Source organism: Toxorhynchites rutilus, chromosome 2 (assembly GCF_029784135.1).
Source record: "Toxorhynchites rutilus septentrionalis strain SRP chromosome 2, ASM2978413v1, whole genome shotgun sequence".
NCBI lineage: Eukaryota > Metazoa > Arthropoda > Insecta > Diptera > Culicidae > Toxorhynchites > Toxorhynchites rutilus.
Genome location: NC_073745.1, coordinates 75,160,897 through 75,180,006, shown reverse-complemented (window position 1 = coordinate 75,180,006; position 19,110 = coordinate 75,160,897). Strand labels below are relative to the sequence as shown.

At 37.8% G+C, this 19,110-nt stretch overlaps 1 protein-coding gene across 12 annotated transcripts in view; it reads left to right on the top strand.

Annotated features, from left to right (window-relative positions):
• The window catches only part of LOC129767221 (solute carrier family 12 member 4), a 588,731-nt gene that overhangs the window by 385,286 nt on the left and 184,335 nt on the right, over positions 1 to 19,110 (top strand). For all 12 annotated transcript variants that reach the window (XM_055767881.1, XM_055767883.1, XM_055767880.1 and 9 more), the window contains one exon: positions 12,121 to 12,191. In XM_055767881.1, the coding sequence (XP_055623856.1) occupies positions 12,121 to 12,191 (71 nt within the window). The remainder of the gene's footprint in view (positions 1 to 12,120; positions 12,192 to 19,110) is intronic.

Sequence of the window (19,110 nt, the reverse complement as noted above, 5' to 3'; positions counted from 1 at the left end):
CTTCCCTAGCTTCTGGACGATACACATTTACGTTACAACGGAATGAAATATTTACAATGGTAAGTAAGTATCGATGTAAAGTGACAGACTAAGAGGCGACGACGACCATAAAATTTAAAATTTTACGATAAACGTATCCTTGCAGTTTCCCCACAGATGCTGTAGCACACACACACAACTTTTGATTGTCGTATGAACAAAAAAAAGTTGTTTGTCACCCACTTTCGGTGGCCCATTTAGCGTGCTCAGAATATTTTATTCACGTTCTGTTTTAGCCTCCGACATTATTAGCTAACTTGAAAGAACAACATTTCGCATAAATATAACTTTTCATTCACAGCCGTCATCCGAAGCCATATCCACTAACTTTTGTTTCGTTCAAGTCTGCAACTGATTAGAAATGTTATTGCTTTGGACTGGCTTTGGACCCCACATTCGAAGGGAGGGACGTTTTTGATGAACTTTTTTTTCCTCCGCCCACGATTTCGAATTTTGTTTGTTCTGTTCTGGGAAAATTTTATGGTACCGCCTGCAGAACAAAGCCACACACACGCGCGCATTTGCTTTCTCATTAATTCAAACCACGGATCATGACCTCAGAGGGATTCCACCAAAAAGTGTCTGATCTCTGTTATGAATCTTTAAACATTTAATTCTCCCATTCCACTGAACGATATTGTTATTTTCGGCCATCCTCAAAAATATTAAACTGTCAAAGGGAGCAAAATTTTGAGCGTTATCATGTTTCGTGCAGGTTTAGGGAGCTTCAGTTGCACCGGGAATCCGGTAGCGTAGCGAAATTCTTCCCTAGATTTTTTTCGAACTTTGGTATTCTGTTTCTTGTAGTGAACATTAGAAATTCATCACGAGTAACATACACGCCATCACGTCCATCCGTCGTTCGCGTTTCTTCGGTGAGTTTTTCTCTACACTTTTCGCGTTTGTTTTATTTCTTCCGATTGATTTTTGTTGTTGTTGGGCTGTCGCGTGGAAGAAGCTTTTGTGTGCAAAATGTGAGTGACATGCCTAATGCGTGCCAAAAGGTGGCGCTTTTCGTCTAAGCTCGACAAAACGTTATACGTCTTGCCCATGACAGTTTGAAACTGTGGCACTGAGTGGTGTCTTGCATTATTGATTGGACTTTTTGCGCTATCGGTATGAATTGCGATGAGGTTTGATTTCAGAACGTTTCATTGTTTTTTTTATAGCTATTTATATAGAAAAAAGCTGGAGTGAGAGGAATGCCAAGTTTCAACAGAAACGACAGTCACCTTGTCATATTGTATCACGTACCGTCTTGCGTGTGAGTACTTCCTAACCGCGGCTCTGCACAGTCAAGCAGTTGGCTTAAGTGCCACTCCCGTAAGGGAGGCCAACCGCCGTGTTTTTTGTCGCCCAGCCAATGAGAATCGAACTCCGAGGGCGGATTTATCTTTTTTCTCCTCAATTTGAGCTGCGCTACAAGGTGAACCCAAAACACTACTTGTCCAGAGCAGCGTTGCCATATCTACAGAATAATCTGTATTTATACAGGTTTTTCAGACTTTTTGAAACCAAGAATCTGTAATTACAGATTACAGATTTTTTAGGTTTTCATACAGATTCACAGATTTTTCAAAATAACGATCCAATTTTAGTTATGGCTGATCTCAATAATATTATTCCCATCTCACCAATTTTATTCATGTAGCATTGGAATCAGCATGAATGAGAGACATTTTGGCATTCATATGTAGCGTGAAGTACTGCGTACTCATGTTCAATCTAAGTCGAAAAGGTGCAAAATCCTGTGTCAACGGTTAGCTTTACAATCAATAAATAACGCTGTTAAACTTTTTCCTATACCCAAACTAGCGCTGGCAGAAAAAATATCATCTTCGGCAGAAAAAAAAATCTTTTTCGTGTGCTGAAGGGTGGAATGAACAAATAAAAGCATCTTTTTCAAGACTTTGTTTGTATGTATGGGAGCAGACCTATCTCTCAGCCTGAGCGTCAGCTTAAAAAAAAAGTTCAAATAATGCCAAACAGGGCAGGGATCGAACCAAGGTGCCACTGGTGCTGTTGTACGAATATCGTGAGAATATTACACCACATTATTAATTGATCTTGTAAGAATGCATGGAAAATGTTTTCTAAGTGTAAAAAGAAAAGCATAAAAGTGAATCTGTATCCTTTTCGGTCGGCGGTGCGTGATTATTTGCAATGTGTCTCTTGTTTCCCTCTCTCATATTGCTCTTATATTGCTATGGCATATATATTACACAAATGCTGTACCAGTATGGCAGGGCAGCACATTATTTTTTGTTATTTTTGAGCTCATTCAATGTTATAAATCAGGATGTCAAATGTGTCAAATACGTGCTAAAAATTAATTTTGGATGTACAAAAGCACAGTGAATGCGAATTTCTACATGGATACCACCAAAATCATCAAATTCATGATAACTATGCCAATCAATGATACTAAAACTAGCATTATGCATCAAAATTGAATTGAAATTTAATACATATTTTCATACAGATTTTCCGAAAAAAACCAAGATAAAAAGATTTTTTGAGACCAACAATACAGATTTTATTATGGCAACCCTGGTCAGAGGACAAGATTGAAGCTCGAGGGTACTTGGGCCGATCCCAACACCGCAACTTCAACGAAAATATCCTCACGGGACCAATTAAAAAAAGAAGCAACGATTCTTTCTTGGCTTTGCGAAAACAATACACTAATTGGATATATATATTTTTTTTTTCCCAAAATATATTTTTTATTAAGGCACATGTGGCGTTAGCCTGACGGGGCCGGGAGTCCAATATTTTGACAATTTTTGTCTTACAACTATGTTAGTAATATGTAACCGATTACTCGCGGTTGGCTCGAGGTTAGTATTACAAGTGTTCTCATAATTGGTATGTTGCAGTCTTCGATGCTCTATACGTGTGCCCGACACGGGCTACTTCCTATTGGGATGCAGCTGACCATTAATCAGCAACGCTCCCTAGTCTGTACCCCATATCTAGCGTGGTGCGTCTTTCTCGACTCGAGGAATCCAGGATAGAATGGTCACTAGCCGGCGCAATCATCAGTTCGTGTAGAGTTGTCATGAGCGGTACAACCTTTGGCTCTTGTTGAATGATCAGTGGACTGCACAACCTTTGGCCCGTGCATTTGTAAAGAGTGTGTGTATGTATTGCCGCGACTAAGTAAAAGTTTATCGATCGCTAGGAGGGATATGAAACGGGGACACAACGAATCATTAAACGTTGACATCGGCGTTTCTGAGGAACAGGTATAGATGAAGCAGAAGATCAGGATCCCGGCTACCTAAGATATCCCGGACGGGGATATCCGATTGTCTGCCTTTTGCTCTCAGTGCTCTAGAGAGCTGAGAGCGAGCAGCATGGAACCGGATACACGACCAGACAACATGCTCGATGTCGTGGTAGCCATCGCCACAATCACAAAGATTGTTTGCTGCGAGCCCAATGCGATAGAGATGCGCGTTTAGGTTGTAGTGATTGGACATAAGCCGAGATATCACGCGAATGAAATCACGACCTACATTCAATCCCTTAAACCATGCACTCGTCGAGACCTTAGGGATAATCGTGTGTAACCAACGACCGAACTCATCTTCACTCCACATGCGCTGCCAACTAACGAGTGTGTCCTGACGAGGAATGTGAAAAAATTCATTATAGGCAATTTGCCTTTCAAAAAGTGTGCCTTCTGAAGCGCCCACCTTAGCTAGCGAGTCCGCTTTCTCATTCCCCGGAATCGAGCAATGAGAGGGAACCCATGCTAAGGTAATCTTGAATAATTTTTCGACCAAAACACTCAATAGATGTCTTATTCTTGTTAGGAAATAAGATGAGCGTTTATCAACTTTCATTGAGCGGATTGCCTCTATTGAGCTGAGACTGTCTGAAAAAATAAAATAATGGTCGATGGGCAGTGTTTCAATGATCCCTAGAGCATAGTATATCGCACCCATTTCTGCGACATACACGGAACAAGGATCTTTGAGTTTGAAAGAGGCACTGGAATTTTCATTGAAGATGCCGAAGCCAGTGGACCCGTTTATGTATGAACCGTCAGTAAAGAACATTTTATCAGATCCAACTTTCCCATATTTTTCCGAAAATATCGACGGAATAACATTGGAGCGTAGGTGATCTGGTATTCCATGGATTTTTTGTCGCATGGACAGATCAAAAATGACAGAGGAATTGCAAAAGTATGGGAAGCAAACTTGGTTGGAGATGCCTGGTGAAGGGTGCACGTCGTGGGTAAGGCACTCATGGTATAAAGACATAAAACTTGACTGAGGAGTCAGTTGGAGTAGATTTTCGAAGTTATCAATCACCAATGGATTCATGATCTTGCAACGGATGAGAAATCTGTAGGATAATTCTGTGAACCGAAGAGTAAGCGGGGGTACTCCTGCCAAAACTTCGAGACTCATCGTATGTGTCGAATGCAAACACCCCATGGCTATACGCAAGCAACGATATTGTATTCTCTCCAGCTTGAGAATATGAATCCTGGCAGCTGATCGGAAGCAAAAACTGCCATATTCTAACACTGACAATATCGTTGTTTTGTACAACTGAATGAGGTCTCCTGGATGGGCACCCCACCATGTTCCGGTTATTGTTTGGAGAAAATTGATTCTTTGCTGGCATTTCTGTTTCAAATACGCAATGTGTCTCCCCCAGGTACATTTAGAATCAAAATATACACCCAGGTATTTGAAAAACATAGAGTGTTGGATCGTTTTGCCGGATAGGTAAAGCTGGAATTGGGCGGGTTCGTGCTTCCTAGAAAAAACGACCATTTCAGTTTTCTCCGTAGAGAATTCGATACCCAGCTTGAGGGCCCACGTGAACAGATTGTTCATGGTATCTTGCAACGACTTTTGCAGAGCGACGGGATTAGTACCCGTGATGGAAATAACTCCATCGTCTGCAAGATGTCTCAGCGTGCAGTCTCTAGTTAGACAATCATCCATATCATTGACGTAAAAACTGTACAAGAGGGGGCTTAGGCAGGTAGGCCCATAAAACTGTAACGAGAAGATTTTGAGTTGCCATGAGAGAAATTCATGTGCTTTTCTGACAGTAAATTGTTGGATATATGTCGCAATTTGTTTCTTTATATCAATGAATATCAAATATCAACCTATAATCATTTACACTTTTCTCTTTTTTCGCCTGCTTCGCCATGGCTCGAATAGTTGTGTTAATTGCAATGCCAGATGCACTTCATGTGAAATATTCGCAAGCGTTCACAGGTCAAGGGGAAACACACAACACAAAACGAGCAGAATAAGCGACCTTTATTGTTTCGGGCACAGAAAGATTCTGAGAATTTTCCGCAGAGGAGATGCAATACTTATACGCTAGCGACTGCTTACTTACTATGCAAGGGTGAAGTATACTTCGCAAATATTCGCTTTTCGCTATCGCCCTTCGTTGTTTCTATTCTAGCGGCTGCATAAATTGCCCGTTATTGATAGCTCTGTTCGGGATGACACACAAATGGACAGAACAAATGAATGGGGAAATGGAAATGCTCCCAACATTCATCAATTTAAACAATATACAGGATATGGGATTGTAATATATAGTGTTACGACCCCTCGGTCGGCGCGTCTTACAATGTGAGCGGATCGACAGAAAACTCGCCCGACAACGAGAAACTTCAAACGATAGAATGACAAACGTTTTGTAATAGTTAAAAACAATAGAATTGATTACTATTAACTGAAAGAATAGGAGTTTGAGATGATGTGAATTCTGATGTACTAAGTGAATTATACATAATATTCTACTTAAACCTAAAATTTGAACTAGTTACTCTATATTAAATCTACTTACTTGGTAAATACCACCATCGTTTTGTTTTTGTACTATTATTTATACTAATTAAATTGTTTTCATTAGGATAACCTTAGAATTAGAATTCGAAACGTTACATAGAACTAAAAGCTAGTTGAATTCTCAACTCAAGTAGAAGGTAAGAATTACTTGGAAATTGAATATGTACAACTGAATTCAGGAAAATTCATAAACAGGATCCGTTCCATTCGGTGGAAATTTCACGCCTACAGCGCGTAGCCCAAACTAGAAGTGAAGCAAATTAGCAGGGATCAAGAAAACACTAAACGTAGGTTGTTAATTTATTGTAATCAACCTCCAATTATACAAATTGTAAACTTCCAGGAAATTTTTAATACACGTTACTACGTTATTAAGAACTCGGATTATTTCTTATTCTCAACCATCGTTGATCTCAAGTCAACAGTATAGCATATCAAACAAATCTTAAAAAAAATTCCAATTCGATTGGTATGCAGCAAATCGTTAAAATCCGTTTGCAGTAAAAATAGTTATTAACGTTAACTTTATTTCATAAAAACGTGACCTGTTTTCTGATTTGGCACCCTTAATGTAAGACGTAGTCCTACGTCAAAAAAATCAATGCTTACCTCCAAATGAATTTAAACTTTACGTACTGGAGGGGTAATTTATGAATTTAAAATTGAGCTAACTGCGCTCACTAAAGAAACAGAACAAAGAACAAACGAAGGAAAAAAACACAAATGAGCTACACAAACTATGGCGTGGAAAAGTACCTACTACCTTTTAAACTACTCGCGATTTCGCAAACGGAACTGCACACTGCTGCCTCTTCCACGGTCCAAGTTGAAATGGAAGAATATTTCTTCCAAGTCCTCAAATCAGCGCAATGATCAAAAGGACCGGAACTACACAATTATTAACGATGTTAATAATACCGTTCTGAATCATATTTCGGACACTTTGTTCTAATATCTTGAAATGCTTAATGCACTGATGATATAACTATAAAGTTAATATCACAATTGCTTCTTTAGAGTAATCCCTTGGTTTCACTATCATTTCATATTGATACATCCCTTGGTTTCACTTTTCATAATTACATTTGAATTATAACATAATCGGCAAAAATCCATCAACACTACCGTTCTGAATCATATTTCGGACGCCGAAGGCATATGATACAGAAAACAGATCTAAACTTTATGCACAGGTATTATTTGGGTTATATTTTTAATAAATTAGTTCAATATGCTTTAAAGCTTTCTTTTTCTTTGTGTTTGATGTTTGCTTAGAGTGAGTACGTAGAATTTACCCGTTCATAAATATTTAAATTTCTCCCGTGTTTCATCAATTCTCATCATTGTTAACAGTTTACTATGATTGCTAGGTAAGTGTTTCGCAGTTGACTAGAAAACAAAATCAAGTGTAATGTAATTTTCGCTCAAAAAATTCCAAAATAAAGTGTCCGAAATTTGAATTCAATCTGTCCGAAATTTGATTTAGTGTCCGAAGTTTGATTTTTATTCGCTTCATTTGAAAAGCATTTTATTCGATGAATTTTTCATGATTTCAATCAAATAGGTACCAAAGTAGAAAGCTTAGAAGCATATTGAACTAATTTATTAAAAATATCAACCAAATAATACCTGTGCATAAAGTTTAGACCTGTTTTCTGCATCATATGCCTTAAGCGTCCGAAATATGATTCAGAACGGTACGTAGTCCTACCCTCAACCCCCTCGCCTAAATCTGTCCTCTTTTCAAATATTTAATCGTTAATCTCCCGAGCGCAGCCTAAATCGAGTCCAAGAAAACCCGCCAAAACTCTCCCGGTTAAGGAAACGTGAATTTCTTAGAAAAACTCACACGAGTGTCTAAGACATTTATGAGACGTGCCTTGGCTAAATTGAGCCGTCGGGTTACATCTGTCACTCAATTATAGCTAGCAGTTGAATCGAAAAGGGGAAAAGCACTCGCTTTTCAGTTCATCCGAAATATACACAGAGAATCGAAACTCAGATTCCACCACGCAATTTGTGTATGAATTTGAAGTTTATACTCAAAGAAACGAAGAGCTCAACAATAGTAAAATCAGTGCAGCACTACACCTGGATGTTGAATAATTTGTACGATGGAATCGAAATACTTGATTGTCATGGGAACGTATGTTACTTACAATTTGTTGTAGGGAAACCGCGGGTAAGTGGGGGTATGATGGACAGGTGATTGATTTGACAAACAAAACATTGATCAATTTCACCCCGAAGCTACGTTTTGAAATGTTTTCCTAAAAATTTTCCAAATTAACATTAAAGAAATTTTCAACAAAACTTTCCATACCGTTTTGTGGTCCTAGCACCAGTACTGGTTTCTAAAATAATTGGGTATAAATTCAACAAAAAATTTCGGAAACATACACATTTTACTGAAAATCGCGTTCAATATCCCCCCGGTTTACGACTCTTAGTAAGAAGTTTTGGCAACTTTTTTGAATCGCTATTGGGTTAAACATAGGATCTATGGAGTGGAACATCCTTTTTTAATGTTTGTAAAGTGAATCTTACTATGATGTATCGCAAAATAGAACAACAATTTTTTTGACGTAGAACTACGTCTTTCAGGAAGGGTGCCAAATCAGAAAACAGGTCACGTTTTTATGAAATAAAGTTAACGTTGATAACTATTTTCACTGTGAACGAATTCTCATGATTTGCATACCAATCGAATCGAAAATTCTCTAAGATTTGTTTAATATGCTATACATTATAATTCGCTAATCTCTAAACGGTTTATATTCATGAAAACTGGATGAATTTTCTTTTTCTCATATATTTGTTCTGCCAATGTGTGTGTTACCCCTATCGGTATTTCGAATGCTTATAACCCGAACATTTCTTAATAGATCGGAAACATGTCAGCATCAGTTGACAGGAAATATTTCTCCGCGTCTACCACAATTAATAAAATGTTATTTTTCATGAGATGATCAATTGAATAACTGTAAAATGTCAAGCGTTATCTAAACGTCCTCCCAAGTTTTCATTGGCCCGATTTACGGTTTCCCCAACACAGATTTCAAAATCGATATACCTGTGGAAATCCGCTTTGCAAATATACATGCAAGTCGGGGGTATTTTTTCCCACTGAGCTGTGTTTCCCTAACACGGACTTCAAAATAACTGCGTCTGGGGGAATCCGCTTTGCAAATACATGCAAGGGGGTATTTTTTGGTGTTGAGTAGTTTTATACTCGCTTGTCGTTGTGCAGACTGGAATATATTACCATAAAACGTGCTTTTAAACTGAGAAGCCTGGGAAAATCGTTTGTTCAAATACTAGAGCTGAATGACCATTCGCGGTTCAAGAACTACGTAGAAATGAGATGTGCAATAATTTCAGAGGGAAATGTAAAATACAATGATCATTTGACAATTCTTCCGTTCACATATTTTGGTAGTCCTAGGCATCATATCAAACGTAAAAGAACGTTCATCAAATTTACTTGTAATGAAGAAAATAATCTTAAAATGACATTCGAAGTGGTAAACAAGTGGATTGCATAATATTTTGCTTAGTTCTACGTCGAAAATATGCGGTCGTTTCCTAGATACAACCCCTTACAATTTTTTTAAAATAATTTTATTAGGGTATTTTGTATTTTTTTTCTTTTTTTAGTTTAGAACAGATCGCTTGCGTGCTGAATCGGGAGCAATCTGAGGAAAATACGTCATCGATTTTAGAAGAGTTAACAAAAACACTGCGTATCCATCGACGCAAAAACTAAATTCGGAAGCATATGGAGACGCGGTGTTGTTTGAGACGAACTAATGTTTAATTCCTGGTAATTTCTGATAAAATTACAAATTACAAATGCGTGTTAGCTACGATTAACACTAGCTACAAAATGAAATTATTCAATTGTGTTTTTCCTATTTCTGGAAAAATATTTCCAAATAAATGACCTGTATACCGAGAAAGTGTGAAATATACACCCAAGTAATTTGGCTGCGGAGAACAAGCCACGCAAAATTTGAACTACTCAAACAAAATCAAACCTTCACAACTAATGCTTCCATGCCTTTAAAATACCTACCAGACCCGCCCATTAAAACAAAAAAATGGCAAAACTCTAACCAAAATGAACTTTTCTGTAGCGTCTGAAACAGATTTGATCGTCATATTTTACCTCAAAAATCTACCTCTTTATTTCACCACCACATACTGATTAAACATAAAACAAAATACCCCAGCAGTCACTGCCAAACATTCGCTTACGCCCACACTTTCAAATAACGCTTTCGCTAAATTACATCGTATTTTTCCTGTCGACTTGAAAACGCGCGCACGGCTGCGGTGGGAACCTGGGGGGTTGTTCCCTCTTATCCCAGGTGCGCAGGCAATACCGCTTTCCACTTGAAATCCCGGAAATTAATAGCTTTCGAAATTGTGAATCCTTTGCATCCGACCGCAATCTAAATTAACGCGCTAAACGTGTACTCTGTGCGAATTCCGTCCGCCTGGATTGATTTATATTGTGGAGATGGGTTTGCGAAAAACATCACATCTGGGAATAGAAAAATTCCGCACGCGTGTGTTCATGAAGTGTTATGCCACTCGCTGAGAAAAAAAGCGTTCGGAATCAAAAAAGGGGTTAAGTTTTCAGTTGGAGGAGCACACAATATCGCGGAGCTCTATTTTTTACCGGCGGACCAGGTCGCGATGTAGAATGATCTAACAATTGGGTTATTATGTTTTAATTTCGATAAATGGCCAGCATGATTATACGGTACCTCAGTACTTTTGAACCCGCGTACGCAGTATCGAATACCTCTTAGTTACTACCAAATGATTGAAGCAGTAAAATATTCAAATTTATTTCCCCCACTGTATCCTATCGATTGTTACGAGACAGCAGTAAATTCACAGCATCTCATTCGGGCCCTCCGGGCAGTGCTCTGGGAACTTCTCCTAACGAAAACGTAACATGTTATCAAATGCCGATAATCGAAATAGACTCCCTTGCTATGTGTTTGGAATAGCTCTCGCATCATATGTCGAAATTGATGAACCAGCAAAAGGAGGAGCAAAACCCCACACACCGAGTGAAAGCCAATCGAGATAAAACTCCTATTAATATTTATAGGATACCCAACGCTCATTCGGCTTACCATAAATGATTAACGCTGCCGAGTGGCAGACCTTGTCTATTCCGTTGTTTGTTTTTTTTTCTTCTTGGTCCTCAGCCTCATGACCTATAACGCCGAAATGAGAAATCGAACATAATCTCCATTTGCTTCGGACAGGCTCTGAGAGTTCGCTCCGGACGTCCGAAATTATTCATGAATGATTAAAGTATCGAACTTCCCTCTGGTTGGGATACTTTAAATAACTTTCATTCCTCTGAAACATATCACTTTTCAGCGATTCGTTGATTCACGTTTTTGATAAAACCAAAATTGCTACACCGCACAAACAGGCCCGGGATAATCATGTTTTTCCAAACCTGACACCTGCCATCAATTTGCATTATACTGTCGGTCCTGTTTGCTTTTTCCGTTGTATAAATGGAGAGTATAATCCTACGCATTGGACCGGATCTGTCAGCTCTATCTATATATTTGAATTCTATTGTGGCATTCATTTCACAACATTTCTGGGTCAACTTGTTCATACATATTCCACGATGTATGCGCGGAAAAATTCACACTTCACCGAACAAAGGCGACCGACGGCTTTGCGATCTTTAATCAATGTCATAATTCAAAAAACCGAGAATCCTTTCAAGTAATCGCCTGCACAGAATCAAGCAGGTGCGCGTCGCATATCACGAATGGGGGAGGTATCAAAACCGCCCAGTCAACCCTCTTCATGGTTTCCATTGTTCGAAATATTGATTCGCACGTTTCACCGTCTGTCATCAAGGCAAGTGCATCGGCCCTTCGTTCCTGGTTTTTTTTCTGTTCCCCTGCTACACGAGAGTACTGATGGTATTTCATCACGGTTGCACCCGGCAGGATACTTGAGCACGGCCTGTGCTATATTTTTATGATGTGCACTGAGCGATTTCCTGTGTATTTATAGTCTTTTTTCTTTTGCTGTTGCATTCATCCTGTACCCAGAGGAAGGGAGATTGATATATTCGCTGACACACATATGTTTGCTGGCTAATTTTGTGTGTGATACTGATGAGGGAGATGAGAGCGGATATTACTCGACGGATTTTTCATCTTTTTTTCTTGTTTTTCTATTTCATTTTCAGGCGAACCCACCGATGATCAGCCTTTCGTGTCTAAAAATGAAAAGCTGGACACCAACCTGTTCCTTTATTCGGTAAGTGATTAGAACGAGTGAACATAAAATTTTCTAGATTTATTCGAAACGATCCTACTATAAGAATTCTCACTTCAATTCGGAAGAGAAAAATGAAAAAAGTATAGGGAAAAAAAGGTTTGAGATAATTTAGATAATCGTTATAATTAACGTTTTACAGTAAATGATCTAAAACGTTCGATCTGTCAATAATTTGATGAATTAGTTTCATATGAGAAATATTATTTCGCGCAACCTACTTTATTGATATTAGTTATGGCAATCTAAACTCGACTTCTCAAATGAAAAACGAAATTAAATTTTCTTTAATTCACATTCATAAAAAAACACCGCCGGAGAATCCAAAATAAAAACACAAAAAAGATTCACAACATGAGGCCAAGCGTTATCATGTTTCGAACCTGTGGAGGCGATCGGCGTAGTGGCAACATCCATGCCTCTCACGCTACAGGTCACGAGTTCAATTCTCACTCCCGACATTCTTCCAAAAATGGAAGTAAAAAGTGACGAACCAGCCAAATGAGTTGAAAATCACTATAATACATATAAAAAAAAAAAATTGTTTCGAACCTGATTCGTCGTGTTTCTACTAGTATTCCTGTCAATTATATATTCAGATGCATCCAATCCGATAAATAGTAGACTAAGTTTCAGCAGTTCACGATAAAGCATCTAGGGATCTACGGAAAAAAGAAACCTAGAACCAAGAATAATGAGTTATACAGCATTGCCAATATGATGGATAAATTGGTCTACTCCTACGATCTTTGTTGCTTGAAATTGAGGTTTTACTGTTGAATTCTAAATGCTGGAACAAATGTTAACAAATGTTAGACAAAACAATTGGAATTAACAATACTGTGGGTCTTTAAAAAGTTCCGGCAAGTTCTCGAAGTTGTACGTAGCCTGACTTCGACTAAGGTTCTCAATCGGCTCTCAGGTGGTGTATGAAATCAATCAAATTCAACAAATAATTAGAACAATTCAAACTAACATAACAAAAACAGCAAGGAGTTTTTTTTCAAGACTTGAGTACTATTGAAAACATCGAAATAGAGTCCAGAGAATGCGCCGACCACTCCTCAACCTCAATATTTTCTACATGTGATAATCCTTTAACACGTTTACTTGTATTTTTTGAACAGATCATACTGAAAATAATATTTGACAGACATTTCCCCTTACTAATTTGAATAATTTTGAATAATTTGAATAATAATTCCATATTGAATAGCTAACATGGGTATCAAATGAAAGGGCTTAACTAGTAGGATACAGTTATTTATGAGAAATGCAAATCCAAAATGGTCGCCGTCACAAAATGGCACCATTATTTTTTTTCAAAGCTCCATCAATATGGATATCAAATTAAAGTGCTCGACTGGTAGAACACAGTATTTCATGAAAAATCCAAATCCAAGATGACCGCAGTTCCAAAATAAACAATTACGTTTTAATGGTTCCATTCAGCTTGCCCTGTTTGTATGTATGTTCGAGCGTTTGTAGGGCTGTCCCACATTAACCCACATTGACCCCGTTCCTGTTGACTGATTGATCTGAAATTTGGAACATACCTTTAATTCTACTGTCATTATAACACTGCGTATTCCATGACCATGATTTTTCATGATCTGCATGACCATGATCTGTTCTACTAGTCGAGAACTTTTATTTGATACCCATATTGATGAGGTTTTAAAAAAATATATATATGACGCCATTTTGTGATGGCGGCCATTTTGGATTTGTATTTTTCATAAATAATTGTATTTTACCAGTCAAGCCTTTTCATTTGATACTCACATTGAAGCGGTTCTGAGAAAATATGTAATCCTCCATTTTGAAGCGGTCGCCATCTTTGATTTACATTATCCATAAATAATTGTGTTTTACTGGTCAAGCCCTTTCATTCGATACCCATATTGATGGGGTTTCAATCCGCCATTTTGTGGCGGCCGCCATCTTGGAGTTACAAGATCATGGATTACGCAGTTTTATAACGACACCATAGATAAAGATGTGTTCCAAATTTCAGATCGATTGATCAACTGGAAGGGGGTGGAATTTCTATTAATGTGGTACAGTGCTACAGACAAAGTTACAAAGTCTTTTGGCTTTTGGGCATTTTTAAATATAAGTCATTCTTATAACAGCCACCCTGTTATAAGTATGACTTATATTTCAGTGGAAAATATTATTACTGTACATTTTAAAAACTCAACAATACGATGAGCGTGTACGCAAGATGAAAAGAAAAAAGGACAAAAAGTACATGATCAAAAATTCGGCAAGTAAAAAACGTGAACATGTTCTCGGAAACTATCCATTGTCCGAAAGTCAACCGACTTTTCACCGCAAATTGCAACTCACATTTTTGAAGATCCAACCTCTTTTTAAAATTAACCTCACTTAAACGACACAGATACTAAAAAATAGAGGCGATTTTTTTCTGTAAATGAATATCTTTCGAAGAAATAACATTGTTAAATTCTCGTTCAGTGTGAAACCATATGTATACAGCTGTTTACAGCTGACTGTATTTTTCTTTAAAGTAAAATGTAAAATTCTACCTAAAGCAGCATATTTTGTATTTATCATATTCGCAATTTTGATCATCTCCTATCGCATTTTTGCGATTTTCTTTGTGCTTCGGATAAGTCACTGTATTTTAGTTTCTTGAAAATGTCAAGCTTTTTCGTAATGCTATCAAATTAGAATTCTTATCTTCTTCTTCTTATATGGCACTAAAGTTCCTAGAGGAACTCCGCCGTCTCAACGTAGTATTACTTGCGTCGTTTTCATTAGTACTTAGTTGAGATTTCTATGCCAAATAACACGCCTTGAATGCATTCTGAGTGGCAAGCTCTAGAATACGCGTGACCACAGTGCAAGTCAGAGGAAATTTCTTTGAAGAAAAATTCCCCCGATCAGAACGGGAATCGAACCCGAACCCCCGGCATGTTGTGTTTGACGCTAACCACTCGGCCACGGGAGAATTCTTATAATTAAAACAATTATGTCCAAATGTCAGGTATATTTGGCATATAATTTCACACAATGAAAAAGAAAGTCGCTCGGAATAACCCATATTTGTTGATTCAGAACTTATGAAAGTAATACTCGGAGCTTTCAGATTACATAGGTGTTATACGCTATAAATTACGCAGTAATAAAATTTTCCGTAATCACCGTGAATACGGCTACAATTGACACGAATGCTTAAACATTTGTTTCTGCTTAGTTCTCATGTTTTATTCAATAATTTGACGAGAAATCGAACTTTTCATATTATTTCTTATGTTTCGAGATATGTGATTTTGCAAAAAAAACAGTGATAAATTTGAGAGTGATATAAACGAGACGTGATAAAAACACACAGTGATATAATCGAGACATCACTATATATGAAGACTGATACCAGAGGAGAATCGATCTTTCAGGCCGTGGAATGGTTTTCTTCTACCGACAAATATATTCCATTGAAGAACATTGTGACTGATTGTGTACCATCTATGGTTGGTCGTCATCGTGGTTTTACAGCTTACTCAAAGTTACAACTGCGTGAGATACTGGTCATTCACTGCGTGATTCACAGACAACATTTAGTAGAAGAAAATCTTGGCCCTAGATCGCATCAGTCTTTACAATATGTTATAAGTGCTATCAATATGCTTCCAAACAACTCTTTGAACTCTCGATTATTTTTTCAGCTTTATGGGAAAAACGATGAAACCTTTACTTGGTTGCTTCTACACGCTGGAGTTCGTTGACAATCAAGAGGATCCTGCTTAGCAAGATTTTCAGCTTTTTTAAATTTGTTTGCCGAATTTGTTTTGCAAAAAAGAATAATCACAGCTTCCGCATTTGTCAGAATTATCACAACAGCTTTAAGATTTTACTAAGATGTTTCAGGTTCTTCAATATTTTCAAATTCTTCAATGGATAATTAATCCGTACTATATCATAGCCATGGAATGAGCCAAGGTGATAATGTAAGAAAAGTTGATTATCACCAGCACAGATGAGGAGCTCAAGCAGGAGTACAACCAAAGTTGTCATGAGTTCTGGTTACAACGCAACATTGAAACACATTGCTGAATCCGTTCGGTATCCTGTCAAAAAAGGCTTCAGTGTGGTTACAAACAACCCGAAACCGAAAGAATCATTTGAAAATCAACGAACGCGGATATGATGAGAAAATAATGTCAAGTTTACTCATTGAAATAACTGCAATGTTTCTAAATTGATAATGATTTAGTAAGAAAAAAATTAAGCGACTTGGGATACAATCCACTTAGGACGTAGGACTACGCAATCTTTTTTTTTTTTGAATTTGTTGCTTTACCATTTCGGATATTATTTGCGATATTATACGTCGAAATTTCATAAATAACTCTTTAGTAAAATTTTCCGGAGACCCTGAAAAGATTTAATGGCTTTCGTGGTTTTGTAGAATCATTTCGAGAAGCAACGATTTCTTTCTTGCCTCTGCGAGAACAATACACTAATTGGTCATTTGTCGCAATTTGTTTCTTTTTATGTGCATTGATAAAAAGAAACAAATTGCACGTAATGCAGTATTTAACGATATGCATTTTCCGTGCATCGCCTCTCAGATATTCTCTTTTCGCTATCCTCCTTCGTTGCTTCTATTCTAGCGGTTGCATAAGTTGCCCGTTATTGACAGCTCTGTTCGTGAAAGCACACAAATGAAAAGAACAATTATATGGGGAAATGCTTCCAATTTTCATCAATTTAAACCATTTACAGACTATGGGATTGTAATGTATAGCATATCAAACAAATCTTAGAAAATTTTCGATTCGATTGGTATGCAAATCGTTAAAATCCGTTTGCAGCGAGAATAGTTATTAACGTTAACTTTAATTCATAAAAACGTGACCTGTTTTCTGATTTGGCACCCTTAATGGAAGACGTAGTCTTACGTCAAAATCTAAAAATAGGATTTTCAAAGAAATTTGGCCATAGGGGTCTGTGGCATGACTTCATTCCGGAAAAGGGATCTCTTGCTCAAAATAGTTTGAGAACCCCTGCTCTAGAATAAGAGTGACAATCAGTGCTGAAAATATTCACATTCATGACATTCAAATTGGGCGAATTTCTGCCTTCCTTGTATTGATAACCTACTGCTCAAGCGAGAGTCGATAAATATGGAACAACATTATCAATGAACCCCAGTGGAATGAACATCAACATCAGCTTGCCATGAAGTTCATTTTTCATTTGCATCTTCTTTTTCGTCATGGTATTCGTAAGGTCGAAAATGAAGATCATTGTGTGTTAGTGAAAATCAAAGCATAAAATTCAGCGTCACCAATTGAGAGTAAAACCGATTAATGGTAAAGGATGGCAATTCATCACACAAAATTCTTGTTTTTGGCGACTTTGGCAATGGAATGTATAGAATAACTCTGGCTACGTTTTATGAATATACTCACGATTGCCCGGAAATGACATACACCACCATTTATATCACTTTTACAATAAAAATTTACTGCAAGTGATGAAGATCAACTTAACGTTCGTGATAATCACCTAGAATTATTGACAGTTACGAAAGTGCCTGAATGCAGGCTTTTCGAAATTCGTTCATGCTGTTTTCGATCAATATACCAGACAAAGTTCACGCGTCTCGACTCTTGTGTTATACTCATTATGCCATATATGGAGTTGAGTTTTAACAGAAGAGAACTCACCCGATACTGGGAAAAATCTAATTCCTCCATTCGTGAATAAATTTTGATAATTTATGGCACTGGTGACAATAGTGCAAGTCAGAAGGGTTTCTTCGGTGAAAAATCTCTCAGCCGTACTGAAGGGACAATACACATATTACATAAACATTAACACGTTGACCCCTGACCGAAATAGGGAACCGACAATGAACTTTTCGTCTGGCCCGTGTCAGTCCCAGCGAAACGATAGTGGGCTTCTCTAAATATCATTTTGTAACTTTGTTGTTGCCGTTCCCAATGTCGACACTATCCGAACGAGAGGTCTGCTGTCAGTCCGGTGAGATCGGCGCAAAAAAGACTGACTTTTCAGTGTCAGTCCTCAAAGACCGCCGTGGGGCTTAACATGTTAAACAACGAGACCTCGCCGCAGGTAGCTCATTCATTATATTCATCATTCCTCATTTTGAATTAATATTTATGAACGACAGTTAGAGGAGGCGAAACAAACAAGAGAGTGCGCTCTATGCATTTTTATGTGTATCATATCAAGATGAATCAACATGGTCAGGACAACGTTATTCAAAGCTGTTAGCTGTTAGCTGTGCCAACAATCTATGATCGACATGTACGCGAAGGTAGAAAGCGAAAGGCTGCGATTCCTACGACACAATCAACAAAAGCGGTGTGAGGAAAAATACATTCACTTGCGAGAGGCTATCATGAGCAAAGCCGACACAGCCTTTGATATTGCCAGGCCAAAACACAATACATTATCATGACATTACAGTGCACTGTTAAAAAGTAAAATAAAGTTTTTAATGAGCTTAATTACAACATTACACGTCTTCGATCCCACGCTAGATGTATTCAAATGAATGGCGGAAGCAATTCAATTCATTATTTCTTTGTTTGGTTAGTCAACAAAATACGCCCTGAGGAAATAGTTTTCCTCGGAAAGTCAAAATCTGTCGAAAACATCTAAAATTTGAAAAAAGCTGAAGATTTTGCCTTTGGCTGGTTTGATGGCATGCTTGGAAAAAACTGGCAATGGCAAACTGGAAGGATGACAACTCTGCTCTGCTGAACAGCATGATTAATCTACGTTTCTTATGTAACGGACCGAGCGGTCCAAGGCACTTTTCAACTCTCTAAGAATAAAAACAACTTATTAGTTTGTGCTATGAATCAAGACCCCTCTTCATTTATCGAGCTTCTTTTCTTGA